At 36.3% G+C, this 18,373-nt stretch overlaps 1 protein-coding gene across 3 annotated transcripts in view; it reads right to left on the bottom strand.

Moving 5' to 3' along the window:
* Positions 1-6,028: 6,028 nt before the first annotated feature.
* LOC110108809 (endochitinase A) overlaps positions 6,029-18,373 on the bottom strand; it is a 12,929-nt gene continuing 584 nt past the window's right edge. The window contains exons 1-6 of one of the 3 annotated variants that reach the window (XM_028698136.1): positions 12,578-12,900; positions 12,300-12,507; positions 12,060-12,168; positions 10,790-10,904; positions 6,778-7,794; positions 6,029-6,518 (exon numbers count right to left, since the gene is read on the bottom strand). In XM_028698136.1, the coding sequence (XP_028553969.1) occupies positions 6,258-6,518; positions 6,778-7,794; positions 10,790-10,904; positions 12,060-12,168; positions 12,300-12,462 (1,665 nt within the window). In that variant the 5' untranslated portion in view covers positions 12,463-12,507; positions 12,578-12,900 and the 3' untranslated portion in view covers positions 6,029-6,257. Of the gene's footprint in view, positions 6,519-6,777; positions 7,795-10,789; positions 10,905-12,059; positions 12,169-12,299; positions 12,901-18,373 lie in introns of those variants that run through there. The other 2 variants (XM_020839605.2, XM_020839604.2) reach the window with 2 other exon arrangements.

Below are 18,373 nucleotides of genomic sequence, written 5' to 3'. Positions count from 1 at the left end.
TGACCCTAACAAAGGTTTTTACCGCTAGCACCACCCAACTATAGAAGACACATAGGGAGATCCTATACAAGATGTTACAAGAACACTATGGATGAGTTGAGTTCATCATTCAGGCGGCTTTCTGATTATGTAAAATGGCGGGTCATATCATGGCCAACTGCCCTCATACCAATTAATTGTAATATTAGTATGTAAGACGTTGCTGCATGTAGGAGTGATGTGTTGATGTTATATGTGATGTACAACCTAAAGTAGTTAAAAGTGATGAACAACTACATCTTCATTACGTATACATTTCTATTGTACTTGCAATTTTAATTAACTGTATTTTTTTCTGTGATGTGTAATTAAAATTACCCGTACAAGTTATAACTATGATTTTTTGTACTATGAGTTGGTTGTTATAAATGTTAACTAAAATAGTTATGTTTTCCAGAAAAATATTCTTATTTTTTCTACCATTAATATGAAATAAGCATGCATGGAAATGGAAGAGAAACCACCCATGACTTAAAGATGGCAAGTTAGAAAGCAACCTAGTGAGGAACATGCCACCTATGGGCATCCACCAGCAGACATACACCCTATCATCACTTGTCTTGAGGCAGACATAGAATAGCCCACTTTGAGTAAGTACAAAAATTATAAATATTATTCTTTATTAATGAATATTGCATTTTATTTTCTTTTGTCCAACACAAATATAATCTACAAGGGACTATTCTAAAGAGAGCATCACACATGCTTATGGTGCAAGATTGACCTATTGAATGTCCATGATGCATTGCGGCTATCAGGACAGTTGATTGCACTGTGTTAATCAATTGATGTACATCAAACTTGATCACCATCTTATGATGGCATTGGTCGAGAGATGGTCGCCTCAGACCAATATATTTCATCTAGCAGTGGGGGATATGAGTATTACACTATAGGATGTAGCAATGATTATGGTCTACAGATTGATGGACCTGCATTAGTTGGCCCATCAATGATTGGAAATGGGAAATGATGGAATTCTTGGCCATATTGTTGTGATAATTTACTAGGAAGTGTTCCAGATCCAAATGTTATATACCACGACCCCATGAATCCTTGAGTAACTTTTAGATTTCGAATGGGCCAACTCATGCGAGGACATGCATGCCACTAAGGTGACTGCGGCGGACCTACAGAAGGGGGTCTTATGTTGAGCATAATGATATAAAGTTTTGGAGGCATGTGCAAACTAATATTATGTTCATCATTGGATATTTGTTACTATTATATATATCTAGATATGAAATTTATCTTTAATATCTCCCGCTTCTTAAGGACATTTAATTATTCAGCACTTTCTCGCTCGGTGGAGTTGTTATAACACACTTATACAGAGAATTGACATAGGCAACCAAGCCCATGCGGGCTAACATTACCATATGTCTTCATTTGCTACAAATTAGGTCTTAGGATCAATCCATGTTGGAAGTCCTACATTGCATGTACCATATCCAGAACTAGTACATGATTGTAGTGTGGGAGGGTACTTATCATATATTTTAAACCTTATCATCAAACCTACTACTATATTTACACTAACTATAATGTACGTTTTAACATATGGAATGAAGAATGGGTTAGCGAGATGCCCGTTGGAACTCAAGCTCAAACTTAAGACAATATGGATCTTAGCTTGTGCTACTGAAACAAGCTCGTAGAGCAGCTCATTCGAGCTCCGTCACGTCCGCTTCCATGTCCCAGCACTCCCGTATCCAAGCTCTGTCCCACATCCGACCTCTATCCTGCATCCGAAGTCTAAACTCCCTTCGTGCATGCCCACATCCCAGCACATCCCCCGTCCGACCTCTATCCTGAGTCCAAAGTCCAAACTCCGTCCAAGCATGCCCGTGTCCAAAATCCATCTCACATCTGAACTTCATTCGACATTTCACGTTCCAACCCGACATTTTGCATTCCCGCCTTCCTGAATCTTGCTTGACATTTCACCTTCCTACTAGGCATCTGAGCCGACTTATGAGTATTCGAGTCGATATTTGGCTAGATCGAACATGAGCTCTATTATACAATAAGCTTGAAATTATGCTCGAGCTTGACTCACGAGTTCATTAACGAGTCATGCCTGAGCCAGCTCATGAGTCGGCTTGACTCAATTTACCCCTAGCTGGTATATTTTCCACTCATAGTTTCTTATGTTAAAAGATTTACATAATTATTCTAATTTGTTTACTTAATTACATACAACAGAACCACCTCTTTGAGACAGACGAGATGTTACAACAATTTTATAGCCAGGATGATGATCTGAACTCAAACAAAATGTTAACATGATTGGAGAATTGAATAATGCTATGAAAACACAAATAAACTTAGAGGATGCATGATACTGTTTAGACTCCAGGAAAGGGTACACTTTTCTCCAAACGGTGGAAGAACCTCACGCCGGTCCTTCAGAAATGGGTGTTGCTACACCCACTTATGGAGATTGGGGAGAGGCGTAAGAGACATTAACCCAACATATGAGATGCATTGGGGTCCATTTGATATTGGTTCTATTTCCCAGTTCTACACCCCGCCACCCACATGGAGGCACAGCTAGTTGATTATGGTGAGGAAGTCCAGCCTGAGGAGTATTGTGGATTTCGAGATATTCATGTTTGACCGCTAAATCATTATACACCAGGCATAGATGCATGTCATATCATGCAAGGCTAGATGCAAGCTCTAGCTTCTACCCTATTCTAATGCTTTTGCAGTATGATTTGTGTTAAATATTTCAGTTGTTATATTATTCAGACTTTCCTAATTTCATGCAATGAATTAAATCATATTTCATTTAGTTAGAAATATTTGGTTTTTTCCCTATATTTGTTATTTAAAATAAATAAAATTTGTAAAGATATTTTCAAATAGGTATTACTTGAGCTTGATGTTAACATCTAAATAAAAAATAAGCAAAAAGATATACATAACACAACTTTGAGATATACTGAACAACCTACATAAGACAACAAGACATAAATAACACAACTTTAACATATACTGAACAAGAAGCACCATGCGCCACTTAAATGAACATTATAAAAATACAAAACGATAACACAAGCCCTAAGAGTTATCAAACTTACAATATAAAATTAAATTCTCACTTAATAAACATGTGTATACTTGCTTGAAGTTGGCCTTACATAGGACATTTAAAATGAAACTTGAACTCAGGCTGCATATCTAGCCAGTCAGTTGCATTAAATAAAATTTTCCTTGTGCCTCTATTAAGAATTCTCATCTTCTGATTTATAAATATGAACAATAAATACTTCCTCTCGTGACAACTAAGAATGGAAAAGAATGATGTGATCCACTGATGTTTCGAGTTGATTAACAGAAGCACCTATTCCTTCACGTCGTAGTTGATGATAACAAATTTGGAGGACGTGTTGACCGACAAAATGACGATTATACATGTAGAAAGTACTCTCTAAATTTATCCAATCTTGACTATTAAAGAAACTACCACTTCTATACACATTTATTTTCATCAAGTCTTCATGCATGCTCATAAGCATATAATCATGATCTTCTATTCACTCATGCATGCAACATCTAAATATTTAATTTTCCCTAGCCTTCATCTCAAAAGGACTATCCGGACTTCTTCTAATATGTTGGTGCAATCGTAAGCTTCTATTCTCATATAAATCTTTAGTTGCAATGTCCCTAATTTTCTACATAATTGGCCAATTTATTGCCAAAAAAAATCAAATTTCGAATCTTAAATAATGCATTGAAACCACCTGATCAAAGCAACTTCAACATATATTCTTCACTAGCTTCATTGCAGCTCTTAGGGATGGCTTTACACAATATATTTATAACCAAAATAATGAAATAACTTAGAACAAAGGAATGTATATAATAACAAAAATAATAAAGATGACATATAATTTATTGATGGAACAACGCAACTTCTCAGCTCAACTCAAGTTTTTTAAATAATGTCTGTCACAAGTACTTCAGCATCCAATGACTAAAGAGACTCTAATGTGTATAGCACTAACTACACACAATACTAATAAAAGCAAAAAACCTAATGTGATAGGACTCTGCAACTCAGCTAATGTGATAAAAAAAAAACCTCAGCTAATGTGATAAGATACTGCAAAAATTTCTACCAAAATGATCATATTAATGACCATTTGGACAAACTTATATAAATAGCTAAATTAACTCTTTCCTGTACAACCCTTCCCACATAGTTAAATGGGTAACTTTGGCTACTCTTAATTTTTTTTTTTAAATGCTAAATTAAATAAACTAATTTAATATTAGGTCTAGTTTAAAAATTTGCTCTTAAATTTTTCCTATTAAAAAAAAAGTAAAAAACACAGCTTCAACTTATTAATAAATTAATCTTAATATAACATTTACTATATTATTTTCAATTTAAAATTATCAATCAAATTATCAAAAAAAGTTAATATAATTAATTGATATAAATTAAACATAAATTTCAAACTTTGTACTAAAAAATATTACTTTATTGATAATCAAATTTATTACTTTGTACTAAAAATTTATTACTGCTATTGTTTTCATGATCCAACAGTTGACGGCCTCAGTGCTAAAAATCCCGAAAATTACGCCTCGTAAATGCAGAAACGTTTAACATCAACGAACTTAAGAAACTAATAGGATGACTAAATAGACAAATAGCTCAATTCATTGATCCAAAAACTCGGAATAAAACTAGATGATCTAACCTTGTTCCAGGTTAGTTGAACCCTGCAATTTACTAGCACAGTACATGCATGAGGAATCTTTCCACTAGAGAATGAGAAATTATTAGATGTGGATATCGGACCTAGAGATGTGTCCGGATACTGTGTATTTTATGCTTAAACTCTACTTACGCTCCGCGTATTTGCAGTAAATAAACAGCAAATATTTAGTTGCGAGGATTTGCTGCTTATTTATTGTGTATCTATAAATACGCAGAATGTAAGCATATTATAAACAAAACATAAGCAGAGTAGAAACAGAACATACACAGAGCGTACGCAATGCATCCAATGATCCGGACGCATCTCTATGTCCGGTGCCCACACTAGAAAATGGCAATGGGCCATATCAAATGCTATTTCCTACACGTCATTGTTCTATCTGGCCTCATCAACTTGTGATTCCTGTAGGTAAGGGAACTAACAGCAAAAGCTGTAAGGCTGTGATGAGAAAGAATCGAATGACAGTTTATTTCAACCTGATTGGATTCCAGAAATGCGTCAGACAATGAATGTATGATTCTGAACAGAGAACGGCTGCTCAATCATGTCACAGGGACCACTTAGCAAACAAATTAAAGGGTAGTCCTCATCCAACTACAACTGATGATAAGAACATAGCCATCTGGCAGCATATGCAATAAATATCACAATTGATCAAAAGCTTCAATGGCTTTCGGACACCTATCATGCAGCAATTAAAGGCCTTGTTGACCGACCGGTAAACACCTTACTAAAAAAGGAAAAAAAGTGTCTTTTGCCTTAAAAAAATGAAAATATGAGTCGGATAGCTTGGTAATGCTTTTCAACTGAATGCCACTAGAAATTATTTTGTGCAGACACCCGACCGCGAGAACCGTCCAAATTTACTGCGTTGAGAACTATCCGGATTTGCTACATTTTAGCTGAGTATTTGCAAAAGCACAACAAAAGGACAGTTAAAGCGCAGCAAATTCGAACGGTTCTCACCGTTTGGTCTCAACACAGAATAATTCCTCGAATGCCTGATAGCACTATGTTGCATCTGCACTGCAATACTCTACAATGATAGAAAACAAACTACTTTGTTCATCTCTACGATTGCTCAGAGTTTTAATGGCTTCATTTCTTAGGAAATAAAGTAGCACAACAGCCAAACACTGATGGCTACTGAAGCCAAAAGCTTCATAAAATTTTATCAGAGACATTATATGTACCATGATACAGACCCCCTCCGTAAGAGGAGCACCACCGAAGACAGCAGCACTTCATAATTTCTGTAATAGTATGTTCTAATCTTTCACATGCATCAATAACAATATCCCTTGAAAATAATACCACATAAACAAGGCAGAATCAGAATCGATATTTAAGGGTTACAAGATAGTAGGCATACCCAGCAATGCTGCTGCCAATGCAGCTTGCGCTGTGGTATTGATGATGCATAAAGGAAATAATCTTTCAAGAATACACAAAATGGAAAACAAGAGCAAAATCTGGTGATCATCTTCCCATTGAAAATGAAGGAGAGGACTTACTGCCTTTATCACTGCAAAACTCATCTAAAAGTTCATTTCCATCCGAACAGAATGGATTGTTACTGACACTCTGCTCGGAGCTTGCATTGCTACTGGTGGCAAGAGGAGAACCTGAAATACTAACTACTCGGCTTCTTGAAGACCCTGACCTCACACTATACATAGAGGATGCTGGTATGTTAGTCATCAATGGTCGCAGATTATTAGGCATGCTCCTCCTTATATCCTATTCAGAATGCAAAAGAAGCCCAAATAAAAAAAAAAATTACGGAAAAAAAGTACTTCGAATACTAATTTGTAAGTTAGGTTTCGTTTGAGACGGCTTTCTTACTGCTTCTTAAAACAACTTTTTAGTACAAAAAAATTAATTTTTTATTAGAAAGCACCTTTAAGAAACGATAAAAAAGCCATCCCAAACGGAGCCTTAATCAATGTAGCTGTCAAGTTCAACTTATTCTAAGAATAAATAACGAGAACTGCATTACCATATGTCTCAGAGCCATGTCGAGCGATTTTTTAGATAGTGTTCTCCCAAATCCAACGCTTTCTGGTGACACAGTGGATTTCCCCAATGAATTAATGGTGGAATGCTGCTCGTCAATCTTTGGAGGTGCCAGTCTTCTCAAGCTTACCACTCGCTCAACCATCTTAGTACCTATGACAACTGGACTTTCATGGTCATTGTTGTTCATACGTGACCTGTTTACTGCAGGAATGGAACCACCACCAGCAACATTTCCATTAGGAGCCCTTCCTCTAGAAGGAGAGCAAGATTGTAGTCTGGGCCTCATACTTGGTCGACTTTCCACCGATGACGACCTGGAGCTGGGCGCTCCTGGCCTGCCTCGAGAAGCAGAAGATGGTCTCTCAGGTAGTGAAGTTCTCAAATTTGGAGGTGCATCAAGTGAAAAACCAGGCATTTCAGAAGGTTTCCAAGGTCTAGATCTTACAGTTGGAGAAACTCCACGAGATGGAGCCACACCTTTAGAAGCTGCGGGGCCTGACCTAGTCATAGAAATTGCTGGTCCAGATTTTGTAGTAGTTGTCGAGGAACTTGACCTCATTACAGAACTAGTTGCAGGGCCTGATCTAGTGGCAGATGAAGACCGACCTGGCGGGGCAGTACTAGCAGGCAAGTTAGATGGGGTAGAAGGCCTTCTTGTTGGGGTAGTTGACCTACATACAGGCTTGCTGGCTGGTGGTATGGATGATCTTGATGCTGGGGTAGAAGACCTAGCAGGTGATGATGATCTAGGTGGCGGGGCTGCTGATCTTGAGGGTACTGTAGAACGGGAAGTAGGAGTTGAAGATCTGGATGGTTTGGATGCTGTAGGCAACGAAGGCCGACCATTAGGGGTTGAAGGCCTAGAAGAAGTAACACTAGACCCTCCAGATGACAAAGGCCTTCTCATTCCCAAAAGGGAGGAGTTCAAACCGGAAGAGGTCATCAGTTGCGTAGAAGCTGTAGTGCATCTTAAAGAAGGATCCGGAGGATTTGCTAACTGCAAGTGTGATATATAGATTGAATGAGTTTAAAAACCCATGGAAAAATTCATGGGAATTCCCAAATGAAAGACATCAGATTGATATTAATCACTCGAATATGATTACAAATAATACAAATTGTCATAGCTTCTATGAAATGTAATAAAAGAAACTACAAAACCAGTTTTCAATAGATACAAAGATACAATTTAACATGATAACAATGACATGGCAATATTTGTTTCAAATAATTGGTGGACTTGTGTTGAGATTGGCTATTTCTTGATGTGGTGAATCGTCGTTGGATCGTTGGAAGAAGAGGATGCTTGAAGGATTTTTCAAGAACAAGAGAGAAAACCAAGCACTAAGCTTCAATTCATATAATATTCATCATCCCCCCATTCCTCTTTTACAATATATATATAAAAGCAAGTAAGAACCTAGAGTCACCTAGAAGATTCTAGAAAATAGGCAACAACTTGTAACAAACTAGATAAGATATTCCTAAGGTAGACTTTAATTATGATGTTCCACATCATTTCTTTTAGTTAGGTTCGTTTGTAGCCACTTATATTTCCTGTTTTATTTCTTGTGCTACCATTAGAAGTCTTTAAATAAAGCTTGACTATAATAGAAAAGAGAAATTAAGCCAAAAGCCAAGCAATACAGAAATCCTTTTCATATTTCAGCCATCTTTTCCTCTCCTCTTCTCTCTCTCCTCTCTCTTAAGTTCAGCTCTTAAGAAGCTCAAGAGGAAGAACTCCTTCCACTCTAAGAAATAAAACTTATAAGTGAAATCAGAGCAAATTAGAGGTGGAGGAGATTTTCTTGTCCAAAAATATTGACTCAGAAAGAAAGAAAAGCGGAGATCGACCGGAGCCGGACTATGCTTCACAATATAGGCGTGCGAGCTGACGCACGGATGCGCTAGGCGCATATGCCGTAGAGGCGCATACGCACGGAAGAAAAGTGGGTGGAGGCTCGGGCATGAGCAGAGTCGCGCGTGAAGGTGTGCAGAGGTAGAGGCACGCAAAGAGGCGTGCGTGGGCACAAGGCATGCGCATGCCCATGTGCTCGCAGATGTACGAAGTCACAGGGCGCGCGGGGTTACGGTGTGTGGGGATCATACGGGCAAAGGTGTGCGGTGGAGCTCGCAAGGCCTCAGGGACCGGCGGTGCGCGGGCAAGCGCAAGGCGTGGGGGGTTGCGCTGGCACAGGGTACACAGGGCAATGCGGGGGTGCAGTTGAGCGTGCAGGTGTTCCAAGCAGAAGGCAAGCAGCAGGCACGATAGCTCGCAGAGCGTGCGAGCGGGATGCACATGGTGCGTGGGTTGCTACATCAGAGGCAGTGCGACAAAGGAAACCATAGTCGAGGTAGCAGATGAAGACATAGATGTTTTGTAAATCTAAGACCAATGTGGAGTTTGTTGTGATTGATTCAATATTTACTACATTGCACTTTCTTTTAGTTAGGTTCGTTTGTAGCCATTTATATTTTCTATTTTGTTTTTTGTGCAGCTTTTTGTGTTGTCATTAAAAGTCTTTAAACAAGGCTTGACAGTAATAGAAAAGAGAAATTAAGTCAAAAGCCAAGCAATATAGAAATCCTTTTCAGATTTCAGCCATCTCTCCCTCTCCTCTTCCCTCTCTCTCCTCTCTCTTAAGAAGGTCAAGAGGAAGAACCCCTTCCCTCTAAGAAATAGATCCTACAACTTGGAACCAGGGGCGAAACAACCTCTCATTTGAGAATGAACAAAATAGGATTGTGCAAAGTATAATCTTATGTATGAAATTGAAAATAATTTTTTCCTTAAAATTTATGCAACTGCATTTATTAAAGGTGAGCAAAATAATTAAAATATTTATTTTTTTTTAGAAAGAAAAAGATTTTAGGGTGGGCAATTGCCCACTCTGAACTCTTCCTGGTTCCACCCTTGATTGGAGCATGGATTAATATTTTTCTGTTGTGATATGAAGGTTATGCGTACAAATCATGGAAATAGCTTCCGTTAAAATAAAAGGGTAAGGTTGCATACAACCATTGTCATAGATATCAAATAGGATATGACTTCCCAAATCCTAAGAAACTAGATGCTACTATAGCTGATTGCCAAACAAAAGCAGGGCATTACAGAAGAAATAGTTATACCATGCCTATAATTGGCTTAATAATGACAAATATTGTTGAAGAATGTATAATGATAAATACTAAATTATGTTGGATAAAACTATACAATGAAAAATTATAAACTTTCAAATTTCATTACATTCTAATTTCAAAAAATGTACTAAACAGATTATTTTAAACAAGTAAAAAAAACTACTTAAGTTTATAATTAGAGCTATTGATAATCTAAATTTCGCTATTATTAGTTTCATCTTCTTATTATGCATGCTCTCTTCTCTACCACTAAATTTATATCCCTAGACCGTTTATTTTGTTTACTTAAAATCATCTTCATCTTTGAAATATATTATTATAACACTTAAATTCTTTTACCTGCATTTAATTTACTTATTTCTAAGGGTGCATATTGTTCCTCCAAACTCTCGATACTATTCATATGTTATCTCATATCAAGTTATCATCATAAAAAACTAACTCACTTTAAACAATTGAAGTATTAGCACTAATCAATCACGTCAAGGTAAGGCACCCCGCTTCAATGCATGGCATTTCAAGGCAAAGTAATCACCTAGGTAAGCCTTCATAATGGCAACTATCTGAGAAATGTGAGAAGTGATATGGCCTCATGAACTCATCTCACCTCATCCACATTCAAGAAGAGTATCCAGCTCACCTTTAACAACATTTATATCAATGCATTCCCTTATTTGAGTACAAAGGACTAGGGAACAATAGATTCATTATGTGATCTAAGGCCATTAAAACAAGCCATCTAAAAAAGCTAGCACCTTAGATAATTTTGCAAGTATCTACATCACAATTGGTCACAAAGAAATGTTAATAAGAACCATTAAATAAGCTTTCCAAAAGATTTGATAACTTACTCTAGATTTCAAAAAAACAGGGTGACCTTTTGGAGTAGGAAGATGCTTTATTGGAGATCTGTGAGACTCCTTTTCCAAATATGGAAAAAGTGGGGTACCCGGTGGTGTGAGAAGCCTGAAAAGAAATGTCAACAAGCTTCAATTAATACATGAAATGTAACAACCAATTATGTTCTGCTAAATTCATCAAAAACTTGCAAAATGTAGTATTGAAAGAATACATGATCAAAGTGACCCCTAGACTATTTAGACGTATCCATTTTAGAACCACACTTATTTTAGTATCCAAGTTAAACCTCAATTCATCAAGGCCTAACTTATTTGGCCCTTCTGTCACGTCAACCATGTAGATTGGAAAAAATTGGTTGCAACAAGCAAATATTGAGGTCGCTATTGATTTTAAGCTTGTGTGGATATTGTTTGGGCGGATCTCTCACCACTATTGATAAATTGAGGGGCATTGTTTGGGCGGATCTATCACCACTATTGATAAATTGAGGGACGAAATTGGACACAAGGAAAAGCCTGGGACTAAAATGGATACAACTAAGTAGTCTACAAACTAGTCTAATCATATCGATATTTCAGAGCTAAAATGTATCGAAATGGAATAAATAACTCTAAAATTACTAATAAATTCTTATCATATTCTTACATCAAAACAAACTTACAGAAGCAAAGTACATCGGCGAACGTTATATTTCATTGCTAAAGGAACAATGTATTTCAAAGAACAAAGATTCAGCATTCCCATCAAATTCTAACAACAATTAAGCCATCATAACACGTAAGATCTTTATAAATACATTTACTGGATAATTCATACTTGTATTACATTACCAAAGTCTTACAAAGCTTCTTTTATTTTCTTCCTTCTGAAGTTTTGTTTAAAGAAACAGGTGTACAATAACAGTGGGAGTAAGAAACTTCTAGGAAAATTAATAGAAGGCATGACATAAGAAAAAATATTGTCACAACTTGCACCGTCAAAGACTCTTGAACAAAGCCAAAGCTTGAGAAAAGAAACTGAAATATACTAGTCAAACTAAAGAAAACATTTAAAACAATCAGCCAACACCGATGAGTAGCAGGGAATTAACAACATACAAAACCAAATATGGAGTAAAGCTTACTGCCTAAGCTGGCAATGGCATGAACCTAGAAGAAGCAATTTGGATTGAAAACCTAAACTACCTCTTTTACTCATAAAAAGAAATAGAGTGCACCGAAAATAAATAATAACTTAATTAAGACCATTTAATTGAATCACCAGTCATAATCGTTCTTCTCATTGTCGGAGTTCAGAAAATCATCCATGCCTGTCTTTCTCACAGTTGAAGGCGCAATCTTGAATAAAGGAGACCCCCCAAGATGTGACTCTACAAACCAGAACGATTATCAGCAAAATCAGAAATAAACTTAGGACGAAGCTTGGCTCAATTATCCACCAGTGCTAAGAGGAACTAATACATGAACACAAATGCTTCAAAGTGCAAGATAGAGGCCTTACCTAACGGTTGATCAACTTCATCAGAGTTCTGGAGCAGAAGGTTGTTCCGCTCCTTGTCGCGCTTCCTCATCTCGATGAAGAGGGCAAGATCCTCTTCCTTATCCTTCATCACTGATCCCAGGGTCCTTCCCCTCAGCTCCGGTGCCCTAAAACTTCGATCCATTCCGCACACGACCTCGGAGTAAACCGACAGGAACCCGCCAAAAAACTAAACACGAGAATAGTACACCCTTAACCTAAACCTAACAACAAATCATCCACTCTAAAGTCTAAACTACCTTATTGCGTGTCAAGAAATGTTCTTGCACCACAGATCTGGAAGGCGACCTAAAAATGGATCACAAATGAGCCACATTTCGATCTTTCCACCCCGATCGTGACATAAAAAGCGGCGAAGAGGAAGCGGCGGGCCTGAGATAAGGCCTCCAAAGCCAAGCTATCAACTGCAGCCCCTTTCTTCAGGAGAGCATGACATTACAGCTCTCCCCCGGCAAGAAGGGTATAAAGAATGGAGTTGGGATCTACAGACACATATGGAAAACGACCAGTAAGCAAGAAGAGAATGAGATCAGACGCATTTGAGCCTCCCCCGCCGTTTCAAGCTTCAAAGCAAAGCTACAATGGGTGGGAACTGGAAATAGCTACTCATGCGAAAGAGTGCAACACGCTTCTCTTGCAATTTACAAAACAAATACTAGTCCACTTTTTTGAATAAATGTCAAGAATGCCATCGAAGATATATTAATTTAATTTAATTTAATTTAATTTAAATATTTATGTTGGATGCAGCTGTTATTATCCCTTCATTCAATTTCCACAGGAGATTGGGCCCATTCTGAGTAAGTACGCTAATGTTTGTTCACATTGTAAGGTTGCAAAGATGGCGCGTCTAATACTGAGTTTGCACTAATTTGTAATTGGTAGTTAAAAAAAATCCACATGAGACACAATTTCTTAAGAAATATTTGAATTAAAAATTTTTGAAATTAAAATTAGGATCATCTAAACTTTAATTTTAACAAATTTATAGTTGCATTGAACATGAACTAAATATCTCAATAAGATGTTCTAAAAAAAGCTAAAAGTGATTCAATATGAGCCTAAATAAGTCTAAAATCAAGCACTTGAAAATCTATCGAAAACTTCATACATTAATTGGAAGGTCAAATGATCTATAAATTTGACATGCTTATAGTCAAATTGAGTGGCTCGATTAGACGAATCTAACGAACTCAAGATCGCTGAATTTTAATATCATTAAGGCACTTAAATACTAAACGAACGTTTAATGATCAAGAAATCGATATAGACTGTAAGATTCAATGTTTTGTATTACGGTTCAAATTACCATAATGTTCACTCCAAAAAGGGACAAACCTCGTGATTTTTTTTTTCTTTTTTTGAATTTTCACATAAAAATGTCTAATCTTATAACTTTTATTACATGCTAAATTTTTATACAATGCTAAGACGTGAAACACATACACTCAACTGATTTAAATTTTCCAACAGGTAATAGTAATATTTTTTTGTATTATTATGATAAATTGGTCATAATTAGAATAATTAATCCAAATAAAATAGATCACTTTTTATTGGAATCTTTATATAAAAATTTTTATATTATAATATTAAGATGTAAAATAACATATATTTTAAATTTATTAATTTTTGGGAAATTTACATACATACCACTATATACTTAGTATTTTACATATCTAACACCTCATTTTTAAATAATACACTTATACCACTCAAATCCCTACTTTATCTCAATAACACACTCAATTTTTATTTTTCTTACTTAGTAGGTAAAAGGTGATATTATGTCAGCCAAAATATTTAGGGAAATTTACATACATACCACTATATACTTAGTATTTTACATATCTAACACCTCATTTTTAAATAATACACTTATACCACTCAAATCCCTACTTTATCTCAATTGTACCACTCCGTCTACCGCGCCGTCTACCGCATACATTAGGATGTCTAATTCCCGCCGAAATTAGCTCTTCGCGCCAGGCTTGTCCTGAACTTCTTTCCGTCATACGCTCCCCAATCCTGGCGAACTGCAGGTTCTACTTCTCATGAACATTTCCCTCGGTTCTTTGCCGAAAAGAAGCTTGTCGCCAGGCGAACATTTCCCTCTGACGTTCTATTTTTTTACCGCTTTAAGCTTCCGGCGTTCCTCGTTTAGCAGTAAGATTAATGTATACCGGCTATTAAGCTTGGCAGTGGATTAAGCCATGCCCGTTTGTATTATGAGAACGTCCTTTTTTTCATTCTAAAATAGTTTGTGTTTGTTTCACAGTAAAAGAAGTTTATTTTTGTCATTGAATTTTATTATGTATTTTGTCATTGATACTTCAGTCAAAGTTGCAGTAACATAAGTTTATCATTGTCGAAGCAGTTATTCATGATGTGTTCCCAGACGACTTACTTCGTGAGTATTAATTGATTCATTTGAAACACATTAAAAAAATGTAAATAACGTTTTCATCATTGATAATGTAGGCTTATGTAACAATGTTGGAAATAATATATATGGAGAGAAGAAAGAGTATATTTCTGTTGTATTTAAGTATGGAGGAATATGGGTTCAAACTAATGACCAACATAGAAAGAGGTACGATGGTGGAAAATAAAGGACTGTAAAATTTGAGAAAGGACAACTCACGATTTTTGCAGTTAGAGCCGAGATTGTCCGAATATGTCCTTGGCTCAAGGGACATCCATATAATATGCATTATTACATATATGGAACATCACCTAAAGAATACAACGATCTAAATTCTGACGTTGAGGCGTCTGAGTTCATAAAAGTATCTAATGATAATTTGTGTGCTGAGATAGTTATTACAGTACATGAATCTATGTCCAATCTAAGGGAGTTTGTAAATTCTAAGATGGTTGAAAGTTCTTTTGACTATAATGATTGTATTTCGAGTGTTTCAAGTCTATGTTATAAAGATATAGCTGTTGGCACATATTTTCCTTATGCAATATCTTTCAAGCATACTTTGCGATCAGTTGCATCAAGGAGAATTTTGGTATTAGGATTAAGGCTTGTGATAAGAAACGTGTTATTGCTACATGTTCTTATCAAAGTTGCCAACGGAGAATTAGAGCTTCCCTATGTGAAGATGCTCAAACTTTTGAAGTTAGAAGAATTGATGGTGTTCACACGTGTCCAGGCATCAACCGTGTTGGGAATAGACTAGCCACATCTGCATGGGTTGCCAAAGAGATTCAAGAGATGGTCAAAAGGAATCCTGACGTTCCTCCAAAAGATATCAATAGCAATTTAGAGAAAGAGTATGGTCTTTCATTACCTTACATGAACCTGTGAATGTCTAGGGAGCAAGCTCGTGAAAGTATATTTGGCTCTGTTGATGATAATTATAAATGGGTGCCTTCACTACATGTCGAATTGATTGGTAGAAATCCTGGTTCACATATCACATATATGTTTGACCAACATGACAATTCATTTCAGAGATTTTATGTAAGTTTTAAGGTGTGTACATATGGATTCATGTATGGTTGCAGGCCTCTAATCAGTTTGGATGCATGCCACCTCAAATCCAAGCACTTAGGAATGCTTTTATCAGCAACCTCACTTGATGGTAATAACGGTTTATTTCCTTTAGCCTTTGCTGTCGTTGAAACTGAATCCAAGCAGACATGGTTTTGGTTCCTTCATAACTTGGGAGAAAGTACACATAGAACCTCTTGCATTCATTTCAGATATGGAGAAGGGCTTGGGCGAGGCTATTAAAGATGTGTACCCTGTAGCTAAGCATAGAATTTGTATTCGTCAGTTATGGAAGAATATTTAAAAAAAAAATTCATTGTAAAGATGGGCATAAACTGCAAGGTTTGGTTTGGGGAGCATCTAATGCGTACACAACGACATAGTACAATGACAAGCTCGCTGAATTAAGTGTATCATACCCCACCGTCTATGCGTACCTTATCTCATTACCTTACAAGTGGTCACGAAGTCAGTTTATGTATGGGATATACCACAGTACAAATACCAATAACTTTGCTGAATCATTCAATGCTTGGATAATGGAGGCTAGAAATAAACTTGTTGTTGACTTAATTGACATGATTCGTGGTAAACTCATGGAACAAAGGGCTACACGTAAAATGACAAGTTGGAGTTGGCAATGTGAAATAGTTCCTTATGCTGAAGAATATATAAGAGACATTACTACAAGAAAAGAACATTTAATAGTTCTCCAATCTACTACTTTCAAAGCTGAGGTTGAATCGTTACATTCAAGACATATTGTTGACGTTGAGAATAGAGACTGTACATGCAAAGTATGGCAATTAATAGGACTTCCTTGCATTCATGTCATTGCTTTCATTGGGATGAAGGAGCTTCCACTATGGCATACATACATTCATAAATACTTCTACGTGCACCGGTAACTCTTACATTTGATTATTTCAATTTCCACTTCACACTTGCTACACTAATTTCAAGATATTTAGATACAGGATGGCGTACGATGGAGCGATTGGCATGTTACCTGGGAAGGACCAATGGCAAGTGATTCACGATGCTGTTGAGATTGGAGCGCCAAATATATCAAGACCTAAAGGAAGACCCAAAAGAAGAAGATTGCCTAATTTTCTGGAAAAGGACAAGAAAGTACATACATGCAGTAGGTGTAATCTTTGGGGTCATCATCGAAGTACATGTAAGAACCCATTACAGAAGAATATGGAGGTCAATGACAAATTATCACACAATTAAGACAACCAAAGCGTCCAAAGTTGCAAAGTAGAAGGGCTGTAGAGGAGTTGGGAGATGAGTACGAGTATTATAATATTGAAGGTTTTTAAGTAAATGTTCAAGATTATTTTGGATTACTTTTTTGGGGTTTGACTTCTTTTGGGACAAATGTTATGAGTAAGATTTTTGTGATCTTCTAAATGAAATAGAAGCTTTGCTTTTAATATGAAATAGAAGCTTTGAATTTCCGTGTAAACTTTTTTGTGTTTGCTTTCAATATTAAATAGAAGCTTTGCTTCCAGTTTATGCAAATCCATATGCTTCCAGTTTATGCAAAACTTAAACAGCAAGCTTGACTTCTTTTGCTTCCAGTTTATGCAAAACTTAAACAACAACCTTGACTTATGTTGTTTCTAGTTTATGCAAAACCATATGAAATAGAAGCTTTGTTTACACTGAATAACATAAGTTCTTTATATGCGGATGCAAAACCATCAATCCAGGTTCCAGTGAATTTTCGTTCCAGGAAGTTTGGTTCCAGAATTTTCGTTCCAGGAAGTTCGGTTCCAGTGAATTCGGTTCTAGGAAGTTCGGTTCCAGTGAATTCGATTCCAGGAAGTTCGGTTCCAAGAATTTCAGTTCAAAAAATAACTGCAAAATTTTCTGTTACATTTCAACAATGAGGATTATACAAGTTGCTGTTTTAGTATCATTCTCTCAATGAGGATTATACAGGTTGCTGTTTAAGTGAATTCTCTCAATGAGGATTATACAGGTTGCTGTTTAAGTTTCATTCCAACAAAAACTATAAGTACAGAAGAATCCTGTCATAGCAAAGCCATATCAACAACTATACTTTTTTTCATTCCAACAAAAACTATAAGTACAGAAGAAGACACATCAATACTTCATTCCAACAAAAAACTTATACTTTTTTCATTCCAACAAAAAACTTTGAAGATACAAAATACTAATACAAAAGGCTAGCTCAAGTCATAGCAAAGCATGAACTATTAACCTTCGACAAATACATAATAAAGTACTAATGCAACACCTACTATCCTCTAAAACCATTCATACATTCAACTTGAATACAACATAATTCTAGCCAAAATAAAGTTGAATGTTAACGTCGATAAGAACAACCGCAACAAAAACTTTAATCATCAGAAGAATCCTGTCAAGCTTCTTAGAAGTCTTTCTGTCGAAGGCATTAAATTCGTAACATATGACATAGCATGGCTCTTCCTCTTCATCAAACCATTTAAAGTAATGACAATCATCATCACTTCGATTATAAATACACCTATAAAATTGT

Source organism: Dendrobium catenatum, unplaced genomic scaffold, assembly GCF_001605985.2.
Source record: "Dendrobium catenatum unplaced genomic scaffold, ASM160598v2 fragScaff_scaffold_1056, whole genome shotgun sequence".
Classification (NCBI taxonomy): domain Eukaryota; kingdom Viridiplantae; phylum Streptophyta; class Magnoliopsida; order Asparagales; family Orchidaceae; genus Dendrobium; species Dendrobium catenatum.
Note: the sequence above shows the minus strand (reverse complement) of the source record. Positions and strands in the feature narration are given on the sequence as shown.